The sequence below is a fragment of the Dryas octopetala genome, chromosome 3, assembly GCF_963921425.1.
Source record: "Dryas octopetala chromosome 3, drDryOcto1.1, whole genome shotgun sequence".
Classification (NCBI taxonomy): domain Eukaryota; kingdom Viridiplantae; phylum Streptophyta; class Magnoliopsida; order Rosales; family Rosaceae; genus Dryas; species Dryas octopetala.
Window position 1 is genome coordinate 15681589 of NC_141368.1, and position 19253 is coordinate 15700841.

General features: G+C 36.9%; 2 protein-coding genes across 4 annotated transcripts; one reads left to right on the top strand and one right to left on the bottom strand.

Annotated features, from left to right (window-relative positions):
• The first annotated feature begins 833 nt into the window (after positions 1 to 833).
• On the top strand, positions 834 to 8215 carry LOC147291317 (uncharacterized). The gene is made up of 5 exons (XM_086238103.1): positions 834 to 1354; positions 4112 to 4826; positions 5405 to 5774; positions 6300 to 6703; positions 7903 to 8215. The coding sequence occupies exons 1-4, from the start codon at positions 1093 to 1095 to the stop codon at positions 6348 to 6350; spliced, it is 1398 nt and encodes a 465-aa protein (XP_086094229.1). The 5' UTR covers positions 834 to 1092; the 3' UTR covers positions 6351 to 6703; positions 7903 to 8215.
• A 2013-nt stretch (positions 8216 to 10228) lies between these two features.
• Positions 10229 to 18915, bottom strand: LOC147291318 (Zn-dependent exopeptidases superfamily protein). Of its 3 annotated transcripts, XM_086237065.1 has the most exons (11): positions 18577 to 18915; positions 18376 to 18466; positions 17786 to 17921; positions 17039 to 17311; positions 16166 to 16313; positions 14485 to 14724; positions 13614 to 13746; positions 12653 to 12834; positions 11910 to 12022; positions 10836 to 10940; positions 10229 to 10625 (listed from the first exon to the last, which is right to left on the bottom strand). In XM_086237065.1, the coding sequence occupies exons 1-11, from the start codon at positions 18754 to 18756 to the stop codon at positions 10604 to 10606; spliced, it is 1623 nt and encodes a 540-aa protein (XP_086093191.1). In that variant the 5' UTR covers positions 18757 to 18915; the 3' UTR covers positions 10229 to 10603. The 3 variants fall into 3 exon arrangements, with proteins under 3 accessions (XP_086093191.1, XP_086093193.1, XP_086093192.1); XM_086237067.1 differs by lacking the exon at positions 17039 to 17311; XM_086237066.1 differs by having other exon boundaries at positions 10229 to 10940.
• Between the last annotated feature and the right edge of the window lie 338 nt (positions 18916 to 19253).

Sequence of the window (19253 nt, forward strand, 5' to 3'; positions counted from 1 at the left end):
TTTGTTTTGACCCCCTACATCACTTTCTTGACCCTCTTTATAAATTTTCATTTAGACCCCAATCCACGCCCACCTCCAGTGATCCCTTCCACCGTCGACAACCTCCTACCCTCTCTCTCTCCATTATCATTCTTTTTCTTTCTCTTTCTTTGTCTCTTCTCTCCCCTCATCAGACCACTATAATGGTTGGCGATCCTATCTACCTCCAATTAGGATTTGTCAATCTCTGATTTGGAGGTAGATGGGGTCGCTAGCCACCATGGTGGTTTGGGAGAGAGCGAGAGGGAAAGCAAAAGAAAGTGAGAAAGTGAGAGAGAGAGAGAGAGAGAGAGAGAGAGAGAGAGTGAGGTTGTCAGCGGTGGTCGATGTGGGGGTAGGATTAAGAAAGAAAGATCGGCCAAAAGGGAAAAAAAAATAATTAATTGTAATTTATCCCCCTAAATTTTTAGGGTTTCGCACTTTGCTCCCAAACTATTTTTTGTGATTATTAACTCTTCTTACACAGTATGTTTTGTTAAACAGACGATCTCAACTGGTCAAAAAAAATAGTCTTATCCATCAATTTTTCATACATGGCTCTCAAAGAGAAGGCCACATGCGCAAATATGAAGGCCCGTTGGATTTTTTTTTTTTTTTTTGAAGGAATGAGGTTATGCGTGTGGGCGTGAAGTATCCAAAAATTTATTTTGTGAGGCAAAATGCCAACCCCCAAACTATTGGGGGATAAATTGCAATTAACCCAAAAATAAATGAAAGAAAAAAACCACGTGGCACGTAAGAAAGAAAACCCAACAACCCGCAAAAACACCCCACCATCCATCGTCAAACCCTATCTCTCTCTTCCTCTGCAAAACTCTCTCTCTCTCTGTCTCTCTGTCTCTCTCTCCCTCAAACCCTAAAATTACCCCCAAATCCACATGAAATCCAAACCCCAAAATCTCATTGGGGTTTCTCTCTCAGAGGACACACACGTCCTTTGATGAATTGTTCGCCACCCTTCCTCAAAGGCTCAAACCCTAGCCTCGATTTTTCCCCTTTTGCTTTGGATTACGCATTTGTATAGTGACAGAGAGAGATAGCGATCGATTGGCCATGGAGGGCTCTGTGGCGGAGGATCTCGGAGCCCCGGAGTCATGGGAGGTCGCTGGTTTGGACGAGGCCATGAGCCGCCTCATGCTCTCGTCCTCCTCCAACAACAACGACTCCAAGTCCCAATCTCTGAACAACGACGCCTCGCCTTCGCTTTCTTCTTCGGTTTCCGATGGTTCCGGTGAGAAGCTTTCGGACGATGCCCTCAATCTGGTCGACCAGTTCCTTCGCGAGGCCTTGCAAAACCCTCGGGAGCGCCTCTCAAGTAAGCTATCCATACATAGATACTTACGTAGTATGTTTCTAAACGATCATGTTTTGACTGTCAGCCTAAGAATAAGCTTATTAAATTCTGGAAACAAAGTTGAATCAGAATTGGGTTATTTTTGGTTAATTTGTTTTTGTATAATTGTTTGTTTGGATCTTATGGGGGTTTGCATGCAACTTGTTGCCTGTGCCCATTTTGCTTGCTTTTTTTACCCATGTCATTTTGATTTCTATTGAAAAGTATGTCCATTTTGTGGGGTTTATTAGTCATGATTTGTCAATGAATAAAAAATCAAGACATGCTATAAGCTGCAGACTGAACACTTTCATTCAAAATCTGAGATATGGTTTGAGGTTCTCTTACTTCCTGCCGTAAAGAATGAAACAAGTAAATGGTCTCCATTTTTATCTTTTAATGCGCATGAACATAAAAACAACATTGGGACATCTTCTTTGACTTGAGCTACTGTTAGATTCTGAAGGTGTAGTAGCTTCGAATGGTGGAAGAGTGTCCTTATCAAACCTTGTTGATCTAGAACCTAATTGCATTGGGATATTTGACTTGAGTTTTATGTGGGATAAAGGGAGGGGGTAGGAGGATGGTTTGTTGTTGTGATAGAAATAAAATCTTACACGGACGCACCTGTAGAAGAAATGGGAGGGAATTGATGCAGGATATAAATTAATTAGGAACCAAGATCATTTTAAGAATTAATTTAAGCTTTGAATCTCATCCAGCTTGCATACCCATCCACATATTAGGAGATTGCCAGTATGAAATAATCATTAACCAATTACTTTAAATCCCCCTATGAATTCCTCAAAATTCAGAAATTAGTTTGAGTCAATGACTGGGTAGGCTCCTCTAGTTCAGAGTATGTTCAAATTCCAATGCAAGTTTTAAATCCCATACGGACTACTGTGCATAGATATCGCCAAACAATAGATGACAAAATTTGTGTAGGATTCAGAATCGGGGTTAGAAATAGAAGGAAACAATTTAGAATTTGCTGGAAATTTCATGATGAACAGGAATATAAGAAAAATGTGATTATCAATAAACACTTACTTGGTAGTTAATAGAAAATTAGGGAAAGAGAAGATTTAAATTCTTAAAAAGATAATGATAGAGATTGGATTCACTCTAGGGGATTCATACCCATTCTTGGGTTTACATCAAAGTTTCCAATTGCAGGAAGGTTGGAGACTAGAAATTTTATAATAAAATTCTCTATTTTTTCAATTCATTACTTGCCTTTAGGTACTTACATGTAGCCATACCCTCCCAAGACTAGGCCCATACACCCAAATCTAGCAATAAGGTCTATTGGGTCTAAAATGAAATGTCCATGGTAGTACAGGAATCAGTAAATAATAATATATATATATATATATATAAATGAATTAAGTCTAAGAGTTAATGGTCAGTTTTTCTAAGAATTTTTTTTAGGACAATACAAAGTCTTTAAGTATTATTGAGTCTTTTAATATTTTTTTATAATATTTAATGAGTCTTAGTATTTCAAGGAGTCTTTTTGTATTTCAATGTTTCTTTTGCTATATTTAGGAGCCTGTAAGTGTTATATTTGAAGCCTATACATAAGGCTATTTCTTGTAAGCCAGATCAGATTTGAATAAATGATTAGTAAGTGTTGTTGAAGGCTTAGTGCCTTGGTTCTCATTAAAAAAAAGGCTTGGTGCCTTGGTATCTCCTCTACCTTCTCCTCTTTCTTTCTACATCCATCTCTTTGCTTTAGATTTCTCACCATAGTCATGGGGAGCATCTACCTTGTATTGTCCTGCATCAACTGGACATCAACAATGCTGGTAAAACTGAAGAAAAGGGAAAATTATTATCCTTTGTTAACTTCTCAAGAATTTTTGAAGGCGTAAGGGGGGTGGAGGTGAACCTTTTGTGGGATAGAGTCCGGTTCTCGATATCCTTGTGTATTTCGGTTTCTTCTGAGTTTAGGGATTGGTGTTTTCTTGCTATTTTTCTGAGTGGAATGCTGTTGCCATGTTTTTCTGTTTTCGTTTTATTTTTGGTTGTTATTCTTTTTTAGCTGTAGTCTAAAGAGTGGTTGTTAAGGGGACACTGGTCTCCTGTGTTTTAATTTTCATTTATTTAATGAAATTGTGTTTCTGAGGGAACAATAAAATCTCCTCAAGAAAGTGGTCAAGTAACTAGACTTAAACCTTCTTCACTCAGAGTCTTTAGAAACATTAATTGTAGAAGCCCATCTAGATGACATTATATTTCATGGCCCGTTGAATGCTTGCCATCTGTTTATCCTTTGAAGTTTCTTCCTAATCGAGTGGAATTGGAGCCTGGAGGTCTCTTTCCTCAAGACTGAAGAAATTTTAATAGAAGAGTCCAACTATTATCCTGAGCTTCTCATCTCTTTGTTTTTTTTTTTTTTTTTGTGGGTGGGGAATTGGGTTGGGCCATGCGTTATTTGTTGCATTATTTCCTCAGACGCTTTGTTGAAGTTTAATGTTGTGCTCATTATGCTAAGGGTTTTGTGGTTGAAGGAGAGTTCTGAATCCTTTTTTCTATTTATTTTATGAGAAGTATATTTGGGCTATTAGGGTATAGTTATTGCGATTATTTATTTCACCATCATTATCATTGTTTTGGCCACTTTATCATAATTTTTGCCATTATATGTTTGGTTTCATGCAGTCAGAATTTTCTGTCTTGGTTGGTTTTACTTTCTGTTCAACGTAATGATTGTTTTAGATTTCATCTATGCAGTTTTACGTATGGAGCAAGATGTTGAGAAGTTTATTCGTGATCCTATTCAGCAGCAACTAGAGTTTCAGCAGTTGCCCACTTCTTATTTACGCTTGGCTGCACACCGTGTGGCTCAGCATTATTCGCTTCAGTCAATGGTTTTACTAGATAATAATTTGCCTGATGGCTCTGGTTCCAGAATTATTGTCCGTAAAACTCCTGAATGTCGACTTCCTTTGATTCGCCTTGCAGACATCCCTGTTAATTTACCTTCAGAAGACAGTGGTGTCACTAAGGTTGCCATAAAACAGAGGCCACAGAAACGGTCACAGAATTCTAACAGTGGAAATTCAAATTCATTAAAGGCAAACAGTTCCAAAAGTGTGGAGGAGAGGAAAGAGGAGTATAACAGGGCTCGGGCACGAATATTTAACTCTAGTAGTAATAATGTGAGTGGCAGTTCAAGTGGGAAATCAGAAAGTGAACCAAGACTGCAGGATAATTCACAACATGTTCCCTTGGTGATGCCAAGGGTGGAAGATAAACCAAGTGTTTCTGATTTACATTCTGGTAGAGGTTTATTTGATTCTTCAACAAGTAGCAATAGAACAGCTAGAAGTAGGACAGAGAAGGAACCAGTTGGACTTGGGAGGTACAGACCAAACAATAGGGTAGCTATATTTAGGGACCGTGAGATTGACCGGAAGGACCCTGATTATGACAGGAACTATGACAGGTATGATATACAATGTCTCTGTTGTCCTTTTTTCCCTCTCCCAGTTTCTTTGTGGGTCATCATGACAGTAACACTCTTATTTTCTACTTCGGGAAAGAGATGATGTCTGTTTAGTCTAATAAAAGTGTTTGGAGGTGAAAATCTTGTCTTATATTTGTCTTTATAGTTAGATTGGTCTCTTTTGGTTTTGATATTTACTTGAGCCAAAAGTGTTTTATTTGGTTAGATTTTTTTATATAATAAGATTATCTTATTTATCTTTGCAAAAAATGGTTGCCTATCAACATTGTTATTATTGTTAGCAACTTAGCATTGAAGCCTGTCCTTTCATCCATTCAAGGATATGCATTGACTTGCACCTATGTGGACCGAGTATGATTGGAAGCAATTTATTCCAATTTTAGATACCAAAATGGAAAAAATCTAATGGTTGAATATTGTAAGTCTCAAGTTATCCATGTAACCTAGATCTGGAAAATTGTTCTTGAGCATGTGCTGCTGTATAGCTCCAAGTTTACTCAGTTTATGTGATTTTATAGGTAGATAAGAGTTTTTATAGTAAATGTTTTTTTTTTCAGGTACATGCAAAGATTTGATCCTGGGTTTGGATTCAGTGGGGGACCATACACCATCCAGCCTATGTATACTCCTGCATTGAACTACAACACTGAATTTCCTCAACTTGGTTCTACTCATAGGCCTCAGATGTCTACTGAACATCAACCTCGTCCACTTCCACAACACCTACCCGCGCCTTGGGCTGCACAATCGTCCCCTGCAGCAATTGGGTATGGGCATCCGGAGACCATAATGACACCGTTCAATCCGAATCATGTTGGTGCTCGCTCCACATCTGGCATATATCTGCATTCTTCCCAGTATCCTTGTCAGCGCCCTGGAATGCCTTTTGTTCATCCTCATGAACATGTTCACCAACCTTTTTCACAGGTATGGCAATTCAACAGCTCTCTTCTCTAGTGTCAGTTTGTTGTGGAAGAGGTATTTTCAATTTTCTAATTCATTAGCATATTCCTGATTTGAGGGACTCGACAGAATACCTTCTATGTCACATTCTTCTTATAGATAGCCTTGATTACTAATTTTAGGACTTGAGTGTATAGTGAAAAACTTTATATAATATAGTAAGTTTAATTTGTTTCCATCCTGCATTCATCTCCACCTGACCACACTTAACCCAAATGACAATTTACACAACAGAACACCAGACATGTCTACTCTGTAACTCTTCTTTCTCACCCTCCATGGTCTGCCTCAGCAGCCATAAGTTTTGCTTGTAAATTAGCACAGTTCTACATGCAAAACTTAAGGCCGCTGAGGTGGACCATGGTGGGTGAGAAGAAACTTTTGTAAGTTTTTATTTTTATTTCTGCATACAAAAGTCGTACAGGGCTTCTTAAGTAATGCATTTTGCATGTTTTACTGCTCCTAATTTTGGCGTGTGTTCTTCTACAGTCTCATCAACAGCAGCCTGATGCAAGTTTTGGGTTAGCCCGGCCCCGGTGAGGGGCAGGGGCCATGCCTGCACTCTGCCTGCTTGGAGTCGAGCTTGAAGTATAATGGGCTGAAAGAGCCACATATGTTTCAGTTGGCAGGAGTGCAGGCATAGAGAACCAAGGTGGGCTTGAGTGGATGTATCAATTCTACGGACACCTACGTCATCTATTCCTCCCATCCTTGGTTTCAATGGAAGCATCTTCCATCTATGATGAATGATGAAGAAGCTTCCCTGGGTTTGGAAATTTATGTCTAGATAAGCTCTTTTGAGAGTGTTGTTTACCTTAACCCCCTATGACGACAATGATGATGATGAAGAATTTTAACAGAGCTGGTAAAGTATGTGTTCTGCTTGGATGAAGGTATGCTCCTTGGACACTCCATCAAGGTTTTTTTTTTAATAAGAAACATACTGTCATTGAATAAAAAATATTTAGTACATAACAAAGGACAAGTTGTCCACTGGCCACAAAAATTTTGCTGATCAGCTCCTAAAAAGCTACATCATCAAAGATTGTCCAGAAAAAGACACACTCTAAGATACAACCACTGTCCAGTCAGACAAAAATAACAGAAAATGATTAGTCCCTAAATTCTGAAGATATTGATGCCCATAAGGATGCCCAAAACAAAACCCTCTCCCATAATTGTTCCACCTCTTCCCCCTTAACATCGGTGCACATTCTTCATCACAGCACATCTCCCTAAGACCACACCCCTCTTCCCTACAAATTTTTTTTTTTATGTTCCCTCAATAAAGCATTACATGAAATTTGGATGACCCCAATCAAGTTGGCCTGCCTAAACAACCTTCGCAGTAATCTGTTCATTCTCTCGTGAGCAACCCATACCTTAGGGCGATACCCTTTTATTGCTTCTTATTTCTATGTTTTTCATGCTCGATCCTGTATAATCTTTTTCAACATTTTTTTCTTGGTTTGCAAGAGCTGATTCAAGATCTGCTTGGCTCGCGAATTCTTTTTCCCCTTTATTTCAGTTTTCTAATTCAAGAGATTTTTTTTATTTTTTTTTTTCATTCGAGGATATTGATTAAAAAGGATTTATTTATTTATTTATTTTTTCAGTTATGCTTTTTGTTTTCACTAACAAAGTCTTCCAAATTGCATGAGGGATTGAAGAGAGAAAGAGAAGAGTTGTCCATTAACTGCTTTGAATTAGATTTAGAATAAAAATCCTCCGTCGACTCGAGCTTTCAATTCTCCTATCCTGTCTTGACAGAACCAGCAAGACATTTTCTATGTAGGACAACAGCAAAGTTAACTCCCTCACTTCCTGATCATTTAGATTCCCCCAAAGTCCCAACCTGCACTCACACAGACGCACACAATGAGGTTCTAACTTGATAACTTGAATTGCAGCTGTTAGATTAGATATAGAGGGCTAAGATTCACTGTAGGTGAAAGGTGATAAGATGCGTTCGCATCTTATCTAAAGGTGGATATGCAAGTTTTCTACTTAAAAAGTCCTCTTAGATCACCTCTTGTATACTATATTGGTTAAATAAACACTTAAGCAGTATTGTTTTGGGTATGTTATGCAGGCTTTGCTAACCTCCTTAGAGAGCAAGCAACATTGGTGTGCCTTGTTGGTGTCTTATAGAACAACAAAGAGCCAGAGGGAGTGTGCATAGGAGGATACTTCCAAGCTTTGTATGCTTTTGGGACCATGGTCAGCATCCAGGTTGTTCTGACAAAAGATCTGATAATTTACTTTTAATGCTTTACTAGAACAGGTCTGAAGAAAAAATAAAAAGAGAAAACTACATTATGTATCATACAACACTTTGGTTTGTAGTTATTTATTTTGACCACCATCTACAGTTTATTTGAATGCATTTATATCCACTGCAGCAATTCTAAAACTCTTTCTAGGGTTGTGTTTGTGAAAGTGTTTGCCATCTAGACATAAATATTATGAGGTTACATGAGTGCATCGGATACCATTTGAGTTGCTTTCTAAGTTTCATTCTGGTTCCTTTGTGCTACATCCCATGACCATCCTCATGCTATGTATCATATGAATCTAAGGATGTTTATGGTTGTGGCTACATAAATGTGTGAAGGCCTCGACCAAAAAACGAGTGTCAAGGCCTGCTCTGTAAACCATTTTGAATTTTTGAGGATGTATACATCTTTGTATTCATTTTCTTGGTGTGCTTTACTACACAATTAAAGGGACATATATAGCTCAAACACAATTGAAGGGACAATGTACTACATATTGAGTGTACCTATAGGGGCTCGAAGATGTGTATGTCGCAAGCCAAATTTGGTGCTTTAGTACTATGAATCGGCAATAAATGACTCTTCCTTGTAGGTATAGGTTGGCGCAAGCACGAGTTTACGAGATGCACAGAGCAAAAGTTTTCTGGCCCTCTCTCAAACTCACCGCATCCCTAAAACTTTAGAAGGCTTAAAAACACTTTCAAATAGTTAAAAATACTTTTGTTTATGTTTGACAAAAAAAATAAAAAGCATTTTTTGTTTTTAAAAGCACTTTGAAGCGCTTCTGAGTGAAGCACCTAATAGGTGCTTCTTTAGGAAGTGCTTTCAAGCATATTAACAAGAAACACTTGAATTTTTTTTTAAAAAATCTATGAATGTTTAACAAAAGCGCTTCTAGCAAAAGCGCTACTAAGGTATAGACGTTGATGAGGAATGACAAGTTTCTTATTCCTTGTGAATTTTACTTGCACTTTAAACTTTAATTTTAATGTATTAAAAAACTAATTTTTATATTTTCACCCTTTAGTATAATAAATCTAACAGCCTAACCTTTTATAAGAAAAGGAAAGGAAAGAAAACAGTTCAGCCCCACGACTATCATATACTTTAAAATAAAAAAAAAATTATAAAAAAAAAGAATATCACCAATTTTTACCTACTTTTTGCATGATGAGAATCATAATGATAAACAAATGTTCAAACGCAGTTTTGATTTTGAGGAATAATTAATAAAAAAAAAATTAGATGGCTCAAATTATTGGTTTACAATGCAAGATGTGTGATCACTTTTGATTCTTGTCCAATATAGGATAACATGTTAGTTTTGGTTTTGCAACCTTACGTTATTGTTTGAGTATATAATGTTATTTGACATTTGTTTTTGGTTGGGGATAAATGATTTACGTTATTCCCCAACACGTGGTTACTCCTTGGGCTGCCACCAGCCAGCCGCATAGCTCAGCAGACCCTTGAGGTGCTTTTTGGAGTTACTCCCCAACACGTGCATAAGCATGCCATGCTTGCCATTCATTGTGTCCCCATTCTTTTCACTCTCTTTTCGCTTCTTACTTTTTGCCAAGTCTCAGATTTTCTCATCCTTGACTTGTCCCTCAAGGAACTCTTGCATTTGCTTTTACTACTATACAACTCACTCTTACGTGCAATGCTCACCCCTTTTATGTGCACCTCTCTAACAACTTTGTAAAAGGTACTCTCTCTCTCTCTCTCTCTCTCTCTCTCTCTCTCTCTCTCTCTCTCTCTCTCTCACACACACACACACACACACACAAAAGTATCAGTTAAAGTATTGTACAATTAAGATCTTATAGAGGAAAAGGCAGACGGGGGGCTTTGCAGATGGGTGTTTCTTGTTTTCACTAATTTGTGTTGTTTTGGAGTGTTGGTTTTTTTCCCTATATACAAAACTCTCGTATTTATACTCCAATTGAAATTAGTAGCCATGTCTCCTTCATAAGAGTGCCTCTTTCATGTTGTGCATAGAAGGAAACAAAGGTTCATTCATGTGTCTCCTAAAACATAAATTTCGTTTACTCCCAAAATGATCACTTCATTTCTTTAAACATACTTTTTTTGGTCTGATATTAAGTATACCTGAATTGACTGTATCCCACTATACAATCCTAACAGCAACAAATGATATCTGATATTAATCTGTTCCATAATTTCAGGAACAACAGGAGCAGTTTGGTATGGAGAAGCTGAACTCGCAGATATATTTGCAAAACTGTTATATAATCCAACAGAATGAAATGCTAAGGAAGAAAGCTCAAGTGCTCAACCAGGAGAATGAGGCTTTGTTGTCTGAGCTCAAGAAAAAACTCTCCAGGGAAAACTCAAAGCCAAGCTCGAATTCCGATATAGATAATAGCTCTGCTTCCTCCTCTGGTTCCACTAATTCCAGCAAAACTTAATCGGTATACATTTGCCTTGCAAAAACCGTCTCCCGCCTTGTGTGCAAACCGCCTTGATAGATCATTGCTTTAACTAAAGTTCTTGTCACCTAGCCAAAAATCTAGTCCTGACGAAATAATCCACTTGGAGGGGAAATTATGTGATGAATAATAAAATTGCTGAAGGAAGAAATTATTTAATCCCTCTCTCTCTCTCTCTCTCTCTCTCTCTCTCTCTCTCTCTCTCTCTTCTCTTTCTCTCTCTCACACACACACACACACACACATAATGGAATAATAAACCCAAACAGGGTTACAGAGTCACAAAGACAACTTACGAATCTATATTCAGCTTCTTGTCTATGCTTGAGAAAGTTTGGTAGAATGCCTTGAAATACTTGTAAGCAATGTCTATATCTTCCTTCCCACATATCTCTCTCACACTGCAGTTAATGATGGAAGTAAAAGAAAACCAACAGTGATGATTCATTTCAACATACAGGTTGGAGAGAACAGAATGTTTTGATCATTTCAGGGAAGGACAAAAAACTGAATGGTCATCTTTTATTTTCGTTTCCTTTTTCTATTTCTTCCCAACGTGTGGTTCTGACAGGAAGAATTAAGCCAATTGATTCTCTACACAAAATATTATCCCGACTTTTATTAAAAAGTATCAGTTAAATATAAAGGAGTGCCAATTTACCTTCAACAATCTTGGTGGAAATATTAATATATTTAATAATTTTGTCATTCTCATTAAGATAGTTAATGAATAACATTATTTCTATTTACTAGTTTAGTGGCTGCATTTTTCTCTGTTTGGGGGAGTCTCACTGTAACTAGCTTGAAATTTGTGTTACTAATTTAAGCAAAACCCAAAGATGATTAATCCTTTAGAAACAAAAAGAAGTGATACAAAATAGAGAGAACTTACTCCCACCTAATGGTATCTATCCAGTAAAAAATATAATCCAACGGACTATGGGCTTATTTTAGATCCCCCGGTAAATGCACTCTCTGTAAAGGTTTCAATAAACTCCTTAAAACATAATATTGTGATCAATAAAACTAGAGCCACCAAAAGTTTTCCTAGGATAGATAGAAGTTACTCTCTAGTCCCTATCCAGTGGTATCACCCTTTAAGAAATATAATCCAACAGACTATGGGCCATTCCAAATTCTTCCCCGTAAACCCACTCTCTGTAAATGTTTTAATGAACATCTTAAAACCACTTACTGTGATCAATGTAGTTTTACCAAATTTTAATCACTAAATGATATGGCAATATCTTAGTTGTTAGAACTAGACGAACTTAGTGTGGGACCATGTTGAATAAATGACACACTACCATATCAGTTGTTATCCATAATTTTGGGATTTATTCTGGGGTTAGCTCTATTGTAATTGATACCTGTGCATGGAAAGCTGAGCAATGCCACAATCCACAGTACGGATGCCAGTCCCTGAAGCTAGTATGGGACCAATGGTAGAACCACATCCCATATCGTTTCTCACCACAAATTCCTACACAAAGGAGTAGGTAAAAACTAATGAGGTAAAGAATGTTAGAAAATAAAAAATTATATCACTGATCTATAATCTATCATTCAATATTCTCTATTTAGGATAATGTGTCAATTAAATCAATTTTACTTGAGTCCAAAAAGCTTTAAAATGAATTTTAAAAAGCAAGAGTGATGTATCTTTAGAGTTATATCGTATAACTTAACGAGGAGGACCTATGATGATATTTCATTCATCCACAAAAGAGACAATACATAGGGGGAGGGCGGCTCTAATTCTAGAGTACTGAGAAAAGAAAAATTCTTATTTCTTTTACATGGAATCGCTAGTGACCTTCAAAGTTTCTTTGGGATATGAATTTCAGTTTTTAGATTGTAACAGGATAGCAACATTTTTAATGTAATAACATTCAGTAGGTAATATATTTTATTGGTTACTAGATGAGGGAAAAGAAATAACTGCTTGCATAAAGATGTCAGTATCACATATCAATAGTACATTTACTCATTCTTGCATGCATAAGGTCAATCTACAAAGATTGGTGCACCTACCCAATGACTTAATTAATTCAAGATTGTTAAATGGGTTAAACAACATGGGCTGGTCCAATCTTATATATAAGGTGAGTACCTGAGTTGGAAGGTTATGGATGTTGCCGATTTCTTTGAAAAGAAAAGAAGTGACTCCACTAGTTGCGTAGCGCTGGTTTGCATTATGCTTGATAACAAGACCCTTTTGCATTTCTGGTCGATGGTGTTCTTCATGCTTGTCCATAAAATTTGGGTGTACTCCATGAGCCATGTCTGCAGACACTATTAAGAGAAGCATCCCAAGCATACATTTCAGCAATTCGGTTGACTACATTAAACGACAACAAAAGAAATTGAACAGAAGAAGCTATATAAGAGTATATCAAAATGTGTAGTTTGTCAGGTTGAACTGTACAGTTGCACTGCTGTCCGAACCAACACTAGTGTCTTTGTCTGCTCATATTTTTTATTTTATTCCAATTACAAGTCTGGCAGTAACAGGTTTTTCACATCTTTTTTATGTGTAACAAGTTAACAACAAGGCCAAAGTGACAGCATCTTCTTAAATAACAAGGGATTAGAGAAACACTACATAATTTTAGAAAAAGAGTTTTCTCATCAACTAATCACGAAGGTTTGAATGGAATTTTAGTTTCGAAGGAGAACTAAATGAAATTTAAAAATAAATATGGACAATATGTATATATTGATCCTGTATTATATCATTATAATAACTTTTATTCTAATCGTTTACATGGTATCTATATCTATGTGTATTAGATCAAGATTTTTCTTTGGCTGGCTATCAGATCATGATAGTTTTAGATAAACAGTCCAAACAGTCCTAGAATGAAATTAAGTTCCCCAAATTTTCAGGGATGTGGCTTGAAATGTTATGCCGTTTGTTAATACCAATAATGGCACATGGGGATAGCTCTGTAGTACATAGACATTTGTAATACCATTCAACACAAATAAAACTAAATCTAGATATGTCCAACACAATTAAGAAAAGAATTATGAAGGTCCAGTTGGGGAAAACTCAAAAAGGTGTATTATACCAAGAAATGATTGGCGAATTGCACGCTCAAAAGCCCCTTCACCAACATACTTGTCAGCTATGCAACTAATTATGCGTCTCATAGCCTGAAACGTTGTTGGTGCACCAGCCCCCTGAATTGAACCTGAACCCACCTAAACAACAAGAGTTAAAGATAGCATCTGTGAACTGGCTAAAAAGCCAAGAAAATGCACATGTAAGATTACCAACATCAAAAAATGAAATATGAGTAGCAAGTACATGCGCCTTGTAGAAACTAGAAGTAAGAACTAGCACAATGATAATGAAAGGCATCTAACAAACAGTAATAACCAGTTTTAATAATAACTTTCTGCTTACAAGCTAGTCACTCCTTAATCCTTAACTTATGTATCCGAAAAATACTAAAGTAAGGTGAAAATATAACATTTAAAACATGGACCTCTACATACACACATAGTAAATATCTTCAACTGACATGTGTTGTGATGATTGACAGTCTGACAACATAATGCACCAGACTATCAAGAAAACATTGCTACATGTAGTATAAAGCAATTTCTGGACTCTGAGTGTTTCAGGTCACAACAGGTTGTTGATCACATTAACCACACAGTGAAGTCAACATAATCAACAGTGTTGAGGGGCATCGTGAGAAACATACTCTACATACATATATTTATATATAATATAATAATGCCTCAAGTAATTCTAGAGCTCATCACAAGGGATGGCCGATTAATGATTACTAGTTTCTCATAAGATAGAGAATATATGAGGCATGTCAATTATCCTTAGAGGCATATGAATATAGAAACTCACATTAACAGACAAATTACTAACATCAGGATAAGGAAACTTCATGCTACAAGAAACTGTGAAGAAGGAAGTACCTCTTCATTGTCAAATAAAGCAACCATCCTTATAGCATGTTCACTTGATAAATCACCAGGTGATTTGCATGAATCAATGAGAGCCCTTAACGCACAATAACTTGAGGCAAGATTATCTAATCTTCCTGAAAAAATAAATTCATTGTTTCCACCTCCAAGGCAGCTCGGTTGGGTATCGCAAACATTCAACTCAATACTCACTATGTCATCAATGTCACAATTGAGCTCATCTGATAGAGCCTGAAAATTACAGTTGTGGATTAATTGAAAAATGATTTTGAAATCTAAACCTACTTCACAAAACTCCAACAAGTGCACCATTACCCAATAGTGATCACAAAAATGGATAAACTGAGGTTTTAAGTTAAAGTTACCAATAGACATAAGAGTTCACTTGTGCACAAGATGTGACCAATAGTTCATATAGTCCGACATATATGTGTTATATAAGTCAAACATGTAAACAGGAACATTTTAGTCATTTGATATAGGAATGCCCATATACTATAGCTGATATGATGAACTCACCACATCATATAAAATTTATTGATAAATATATTTTTTTTAGTCTTATAGTATTAGCATAAGAGTAATTTCTTCTTCTTCTCTCTCTCTCTCTCTCACTCTCTCTCTTGAGTGAGACCTGGAGGCTTCTTGTTCGCTTCTTGCAAGCGTTGCAGCCACTCAATTTGAGAGCTCAGGTCAGTGGAGGGAGAGCCACTGGCATCAGCCTGTCAAGATTTAAGTACCCCAATCCATTACAGCAATAGGACTCAACTCATCTCCAAGCATTAGTCCACTGTTAATGTGCAATGCTCTACACTGCATAAATAATACCAACGAGAAGACATAATTTCATCACAGTCAATACACTGGCGAGGGGGGCAGGTGTTTCAATTTGGATAAGGCCTTTTCAATTTAAAAGAGATAGAAAGAGAGAAGAGACAGAGAAAGGAGAGAGGAGGGAGGAATAGTGGCCAGGTGGGAGACTCGCTGGCGGTGTTGGCATCAGGGGATGGGCCAATGGTGTTGGGGGAGGGCTTCCGGAAAGAACGATGGGAGGTTCGGGTTGCTACTAGCTGGTGGGGCTTGCTGGGGTTGTTTTGTTTTGTTTTTTAAACTTTTTTTTTTTCTTTCAAATGGTAAGATGAAAAATTTCATAAAACAAGTTTGTTAGGGGGGGTACATTGAGCAAATGAGGTGGGTACAAATAGAATTACTCCCAGCATAATTATTTAGAGTTTAGAGAATGACATGGCTTGAATGTCTTATCTGAAAATGACAAGAAATTTGTTTGCCTCTTAGAGTTGCATTAAAATAGTAAATTTCCTGCACTTTCCTGATAAAAAGATACCTTAGTATTCTATGGAGATAACACCGGATGATGTACAACTCTCATACACAATGCATTTTTTTGTACTTTAAAAGACTTTTTTGTTATAGTATTGAAAAGAAACACTTTCTTGGACCTTGTGAAATGATATGCTCCTAATATTTTATATTGACATGAACAAGCCTTTTTCATTTCCTATTATAGTTGCATTACAAAGGATACATGGAAAGGGCAGCTCAAAAATCACCCCACACTGCAATCACTGCCCCAGACTTACTAACCCATGTTATACTTTTAAAAGCTACCTTTATGTTTTTACCAAGATTTGTGGAAAAACCAAACAGGTACCTGCATGAGCAATGGATGATGAGCAGCTTTTGAAGTCGTTGTGGTACTTTTCTCTTTTGTCTCCACTGATGCTTCTTCTAGTTTTGATGCTAGTAACGGAATAAGATGAGTCTCTACATTTGGTTTAAATCCATCCTTGTTCACTGTGCTATACAAGCAAACAAAAACCAAAAAGATAACCTGAGAAATCACCTGGCTCTGTTACAAAGCCTTAAGACAAATCACAATGTTGCTTCCACCATAACTACTTACAAACTAAGTTATTTAATATTTCTTCCAATTTTTGAACTGCATGAGTTTGATCAAGGCTCAAAAACACATTAGCACTAATGAAAATTTGTTTCATCATTTTATTATCAAATGTTGCATAGAACCAGTCCAAAAAATATATATAAAAAAAAAGAAAAAAAAAAAGATCTCTAATGTTGCAGTGCAGTGCTTGACTACATGAGCAGCCAACAAGTGAGTTATCTGACACTGAGACCACTTTCTTAACTTGCCCCACCCACAAGGTCTCAAATTTCAAAATTAGAAATAGGAGAAAGGGTTATCTTATTATTACTCATCTTTTACTTCAGTTATTGAGGATTGTTTCTACACTGGCTAGTCAGAGAAACTAAAGCATTCTGGAATGGACAAGTCAATCCAATTGATCTGTTTTGACTTTTGAGAAAACCCATCATCTGGACCACAATATTTGGAGCTCCAGCCTAAAATTCAATCGAAAAGATGCTATTATCTACAACCTCAACTTCAATGTCATCACCATTGATATACAATGATCACATTTTCTTAAAACTAATAGAAAGTATTTATAGGGCAAAAATAAAATAAACTGAAAAGAACTGCACAGTAAAGGAGCTATTTGCTAACCGGTCAAGATGAATGGCCAGTGTCGGTATTCGTAAAAGAGGTCTCTTCACTTTGACAAGCTTATGCATAAAAGAATCATTTCCGCCTCTCAATATGACCCTTCCTGCCACACTTAGGTCTCTATCAAACCAAGTATGCCATAAACCACCACCATAGGTTTGCACATTGATCATTAGATAACCAGACTTGGATGATGCAGATCTTGGTTTTAATTTTAGACAGGGGCTGTCTGTGTGTGCAGCAATCACATGGAAACCATTACCAACACTATACCTGAAAAACTAAGAAAAACCATTGATTAATTAAGTGCTGATCATGTAGAACTAGAAAACTAAATGTAACAAAGTGAAAAAGAAAAGAAAGAAAGAAAGAAAGAACTTAAGTCACATATGAAGCATTAAACAAACAAGAAAAAAACAATGATGCAAAATTAGTAACCTACCCAGATTAAGGAGAAAACAAGCAGTGGATATGAGGGCCACACAAAGATGACAAGGAAAATTCAATTAGAGAAGTAATAGACAAACTATGTACCAGAACATGAGGGCCACACAAAGATGCAGACCTCAACACCAATGGTGATCACAATTTACAAACCCACTTCACCCCACTATAATCAGTCTCATACTCAACAAGTTTAGAATCAATGCAGATCGAACTGTTAATTGATTATGAAGCCTGAAAAACGTGATCCCATTTTCAAGTATTAGAGATTAAAATTTCAACTCGTAGAGTTGTTTCACTCACTTCTCACCAACAGCAAATGCAACCAAACAAGACATATTTCGTGTAAAGAAGTAGCGTCCGCCAGGCTTTAGGTCCCACTCATCATTCTCATTCAGCAAATGAAAACCAGCAGCAATTAGTTGCCGTTTAGCTTCAGCTGCAAAGAAGCCCAAATCCTAAATTAGAATAAAATTAAGGTTTAAGACCATACACCTATCATTCAGCATCTCTTTCTTCAAGATATAAAGAACCATTCAGCCTTAGAATCGAATCAATGCTAAAAATTGAAATTTAAGTAAAAAATTGAAACAAAATTATTTACCACAACCATTTCACAGTATAAGCGCCCCAAAACACCAGTGCATATGTCATAATATCGAAGAAATTTTATCAAACGAAACTTAGAATTTCAAAAATAAATTCTAAAGACGGCATTTTGTAGTCCATATACTAGCAAATACATACAAAAATTCTACAGAGTTCATATTGCTTTTTCTTTCTCTTAATTCCCTACTTTTCCCAGTAACCAAACGGAGGCTAACTAACAAATTCATCTGAAAAAAATAAAAATCCACACTAACAAATACACAAAAATGAAAAATTGACAGTACCCGTAGCATGAAAATGAGTCCAAGACTCGTTTAGGTAGTCCAGTAGATCCCCAACTATCGACGGATGCGCTTCAACTGTTGAAGCCGAACTCTGAACCACAAAAACAACAATTAACAATATCAAAATGCAACACATTCAAACACATATTACGCATAAATACATGTGTATGAAATATTCGGAGAGAGAGAGAGAGAGAGGACCTCGGGGATGTGGTGTGGGTTGGAGCAGAGGATACGAGCTGTGGAGAAATTGCGGGGGCGCGTGGCGTAGAAGGGAGAGGGTGAGCGCGTGAGGTGTTTGGGTAAGAGTACGGAAGGTTTGAAGGAGAGAGGAGGGTGGAGGAGTTGCAGCTGCAGCTGCAACCGAGTTATCGCTGCCATTTCTCAACGTGTGGTTTGTGGAGGGTGTGTAACACTGTGAGTGCAGCTTTGTGATGTGCTGTAGTAACAAACATCAAACAACCGAGAAAACTAATGTGCTAAGAGAAAAAGGGTGTGTTTGTTTGGGTGTTTTTTCAATTGGTGATTCTCGCATCTACATTCGGGTCACCAACGTTTAGTTTGGACGGGCATTCTATACAATAATTCTTTATATTAATGTCAATTTTATTAAGAAGCTTTTTCACCAAATGCATTAATTGAAACTTCCCAAGTAAATTGAATATATGAAAATGACTCCACTGATATTAAGGAGGGAACCAAACTTAGCAATCTTTCCCCATGAGCATTAAGATTTACATGGTTTAGCAAAATTCTACTGGAGTCCACATATAGTCTTCGTCTTTATTAGCTATAAGAGAAAATAACATTATACAGCGTAATGATTGCCACTATAGAGTTTAATCCCAACCTGAGTCAACACACGCTTTGTACATCCT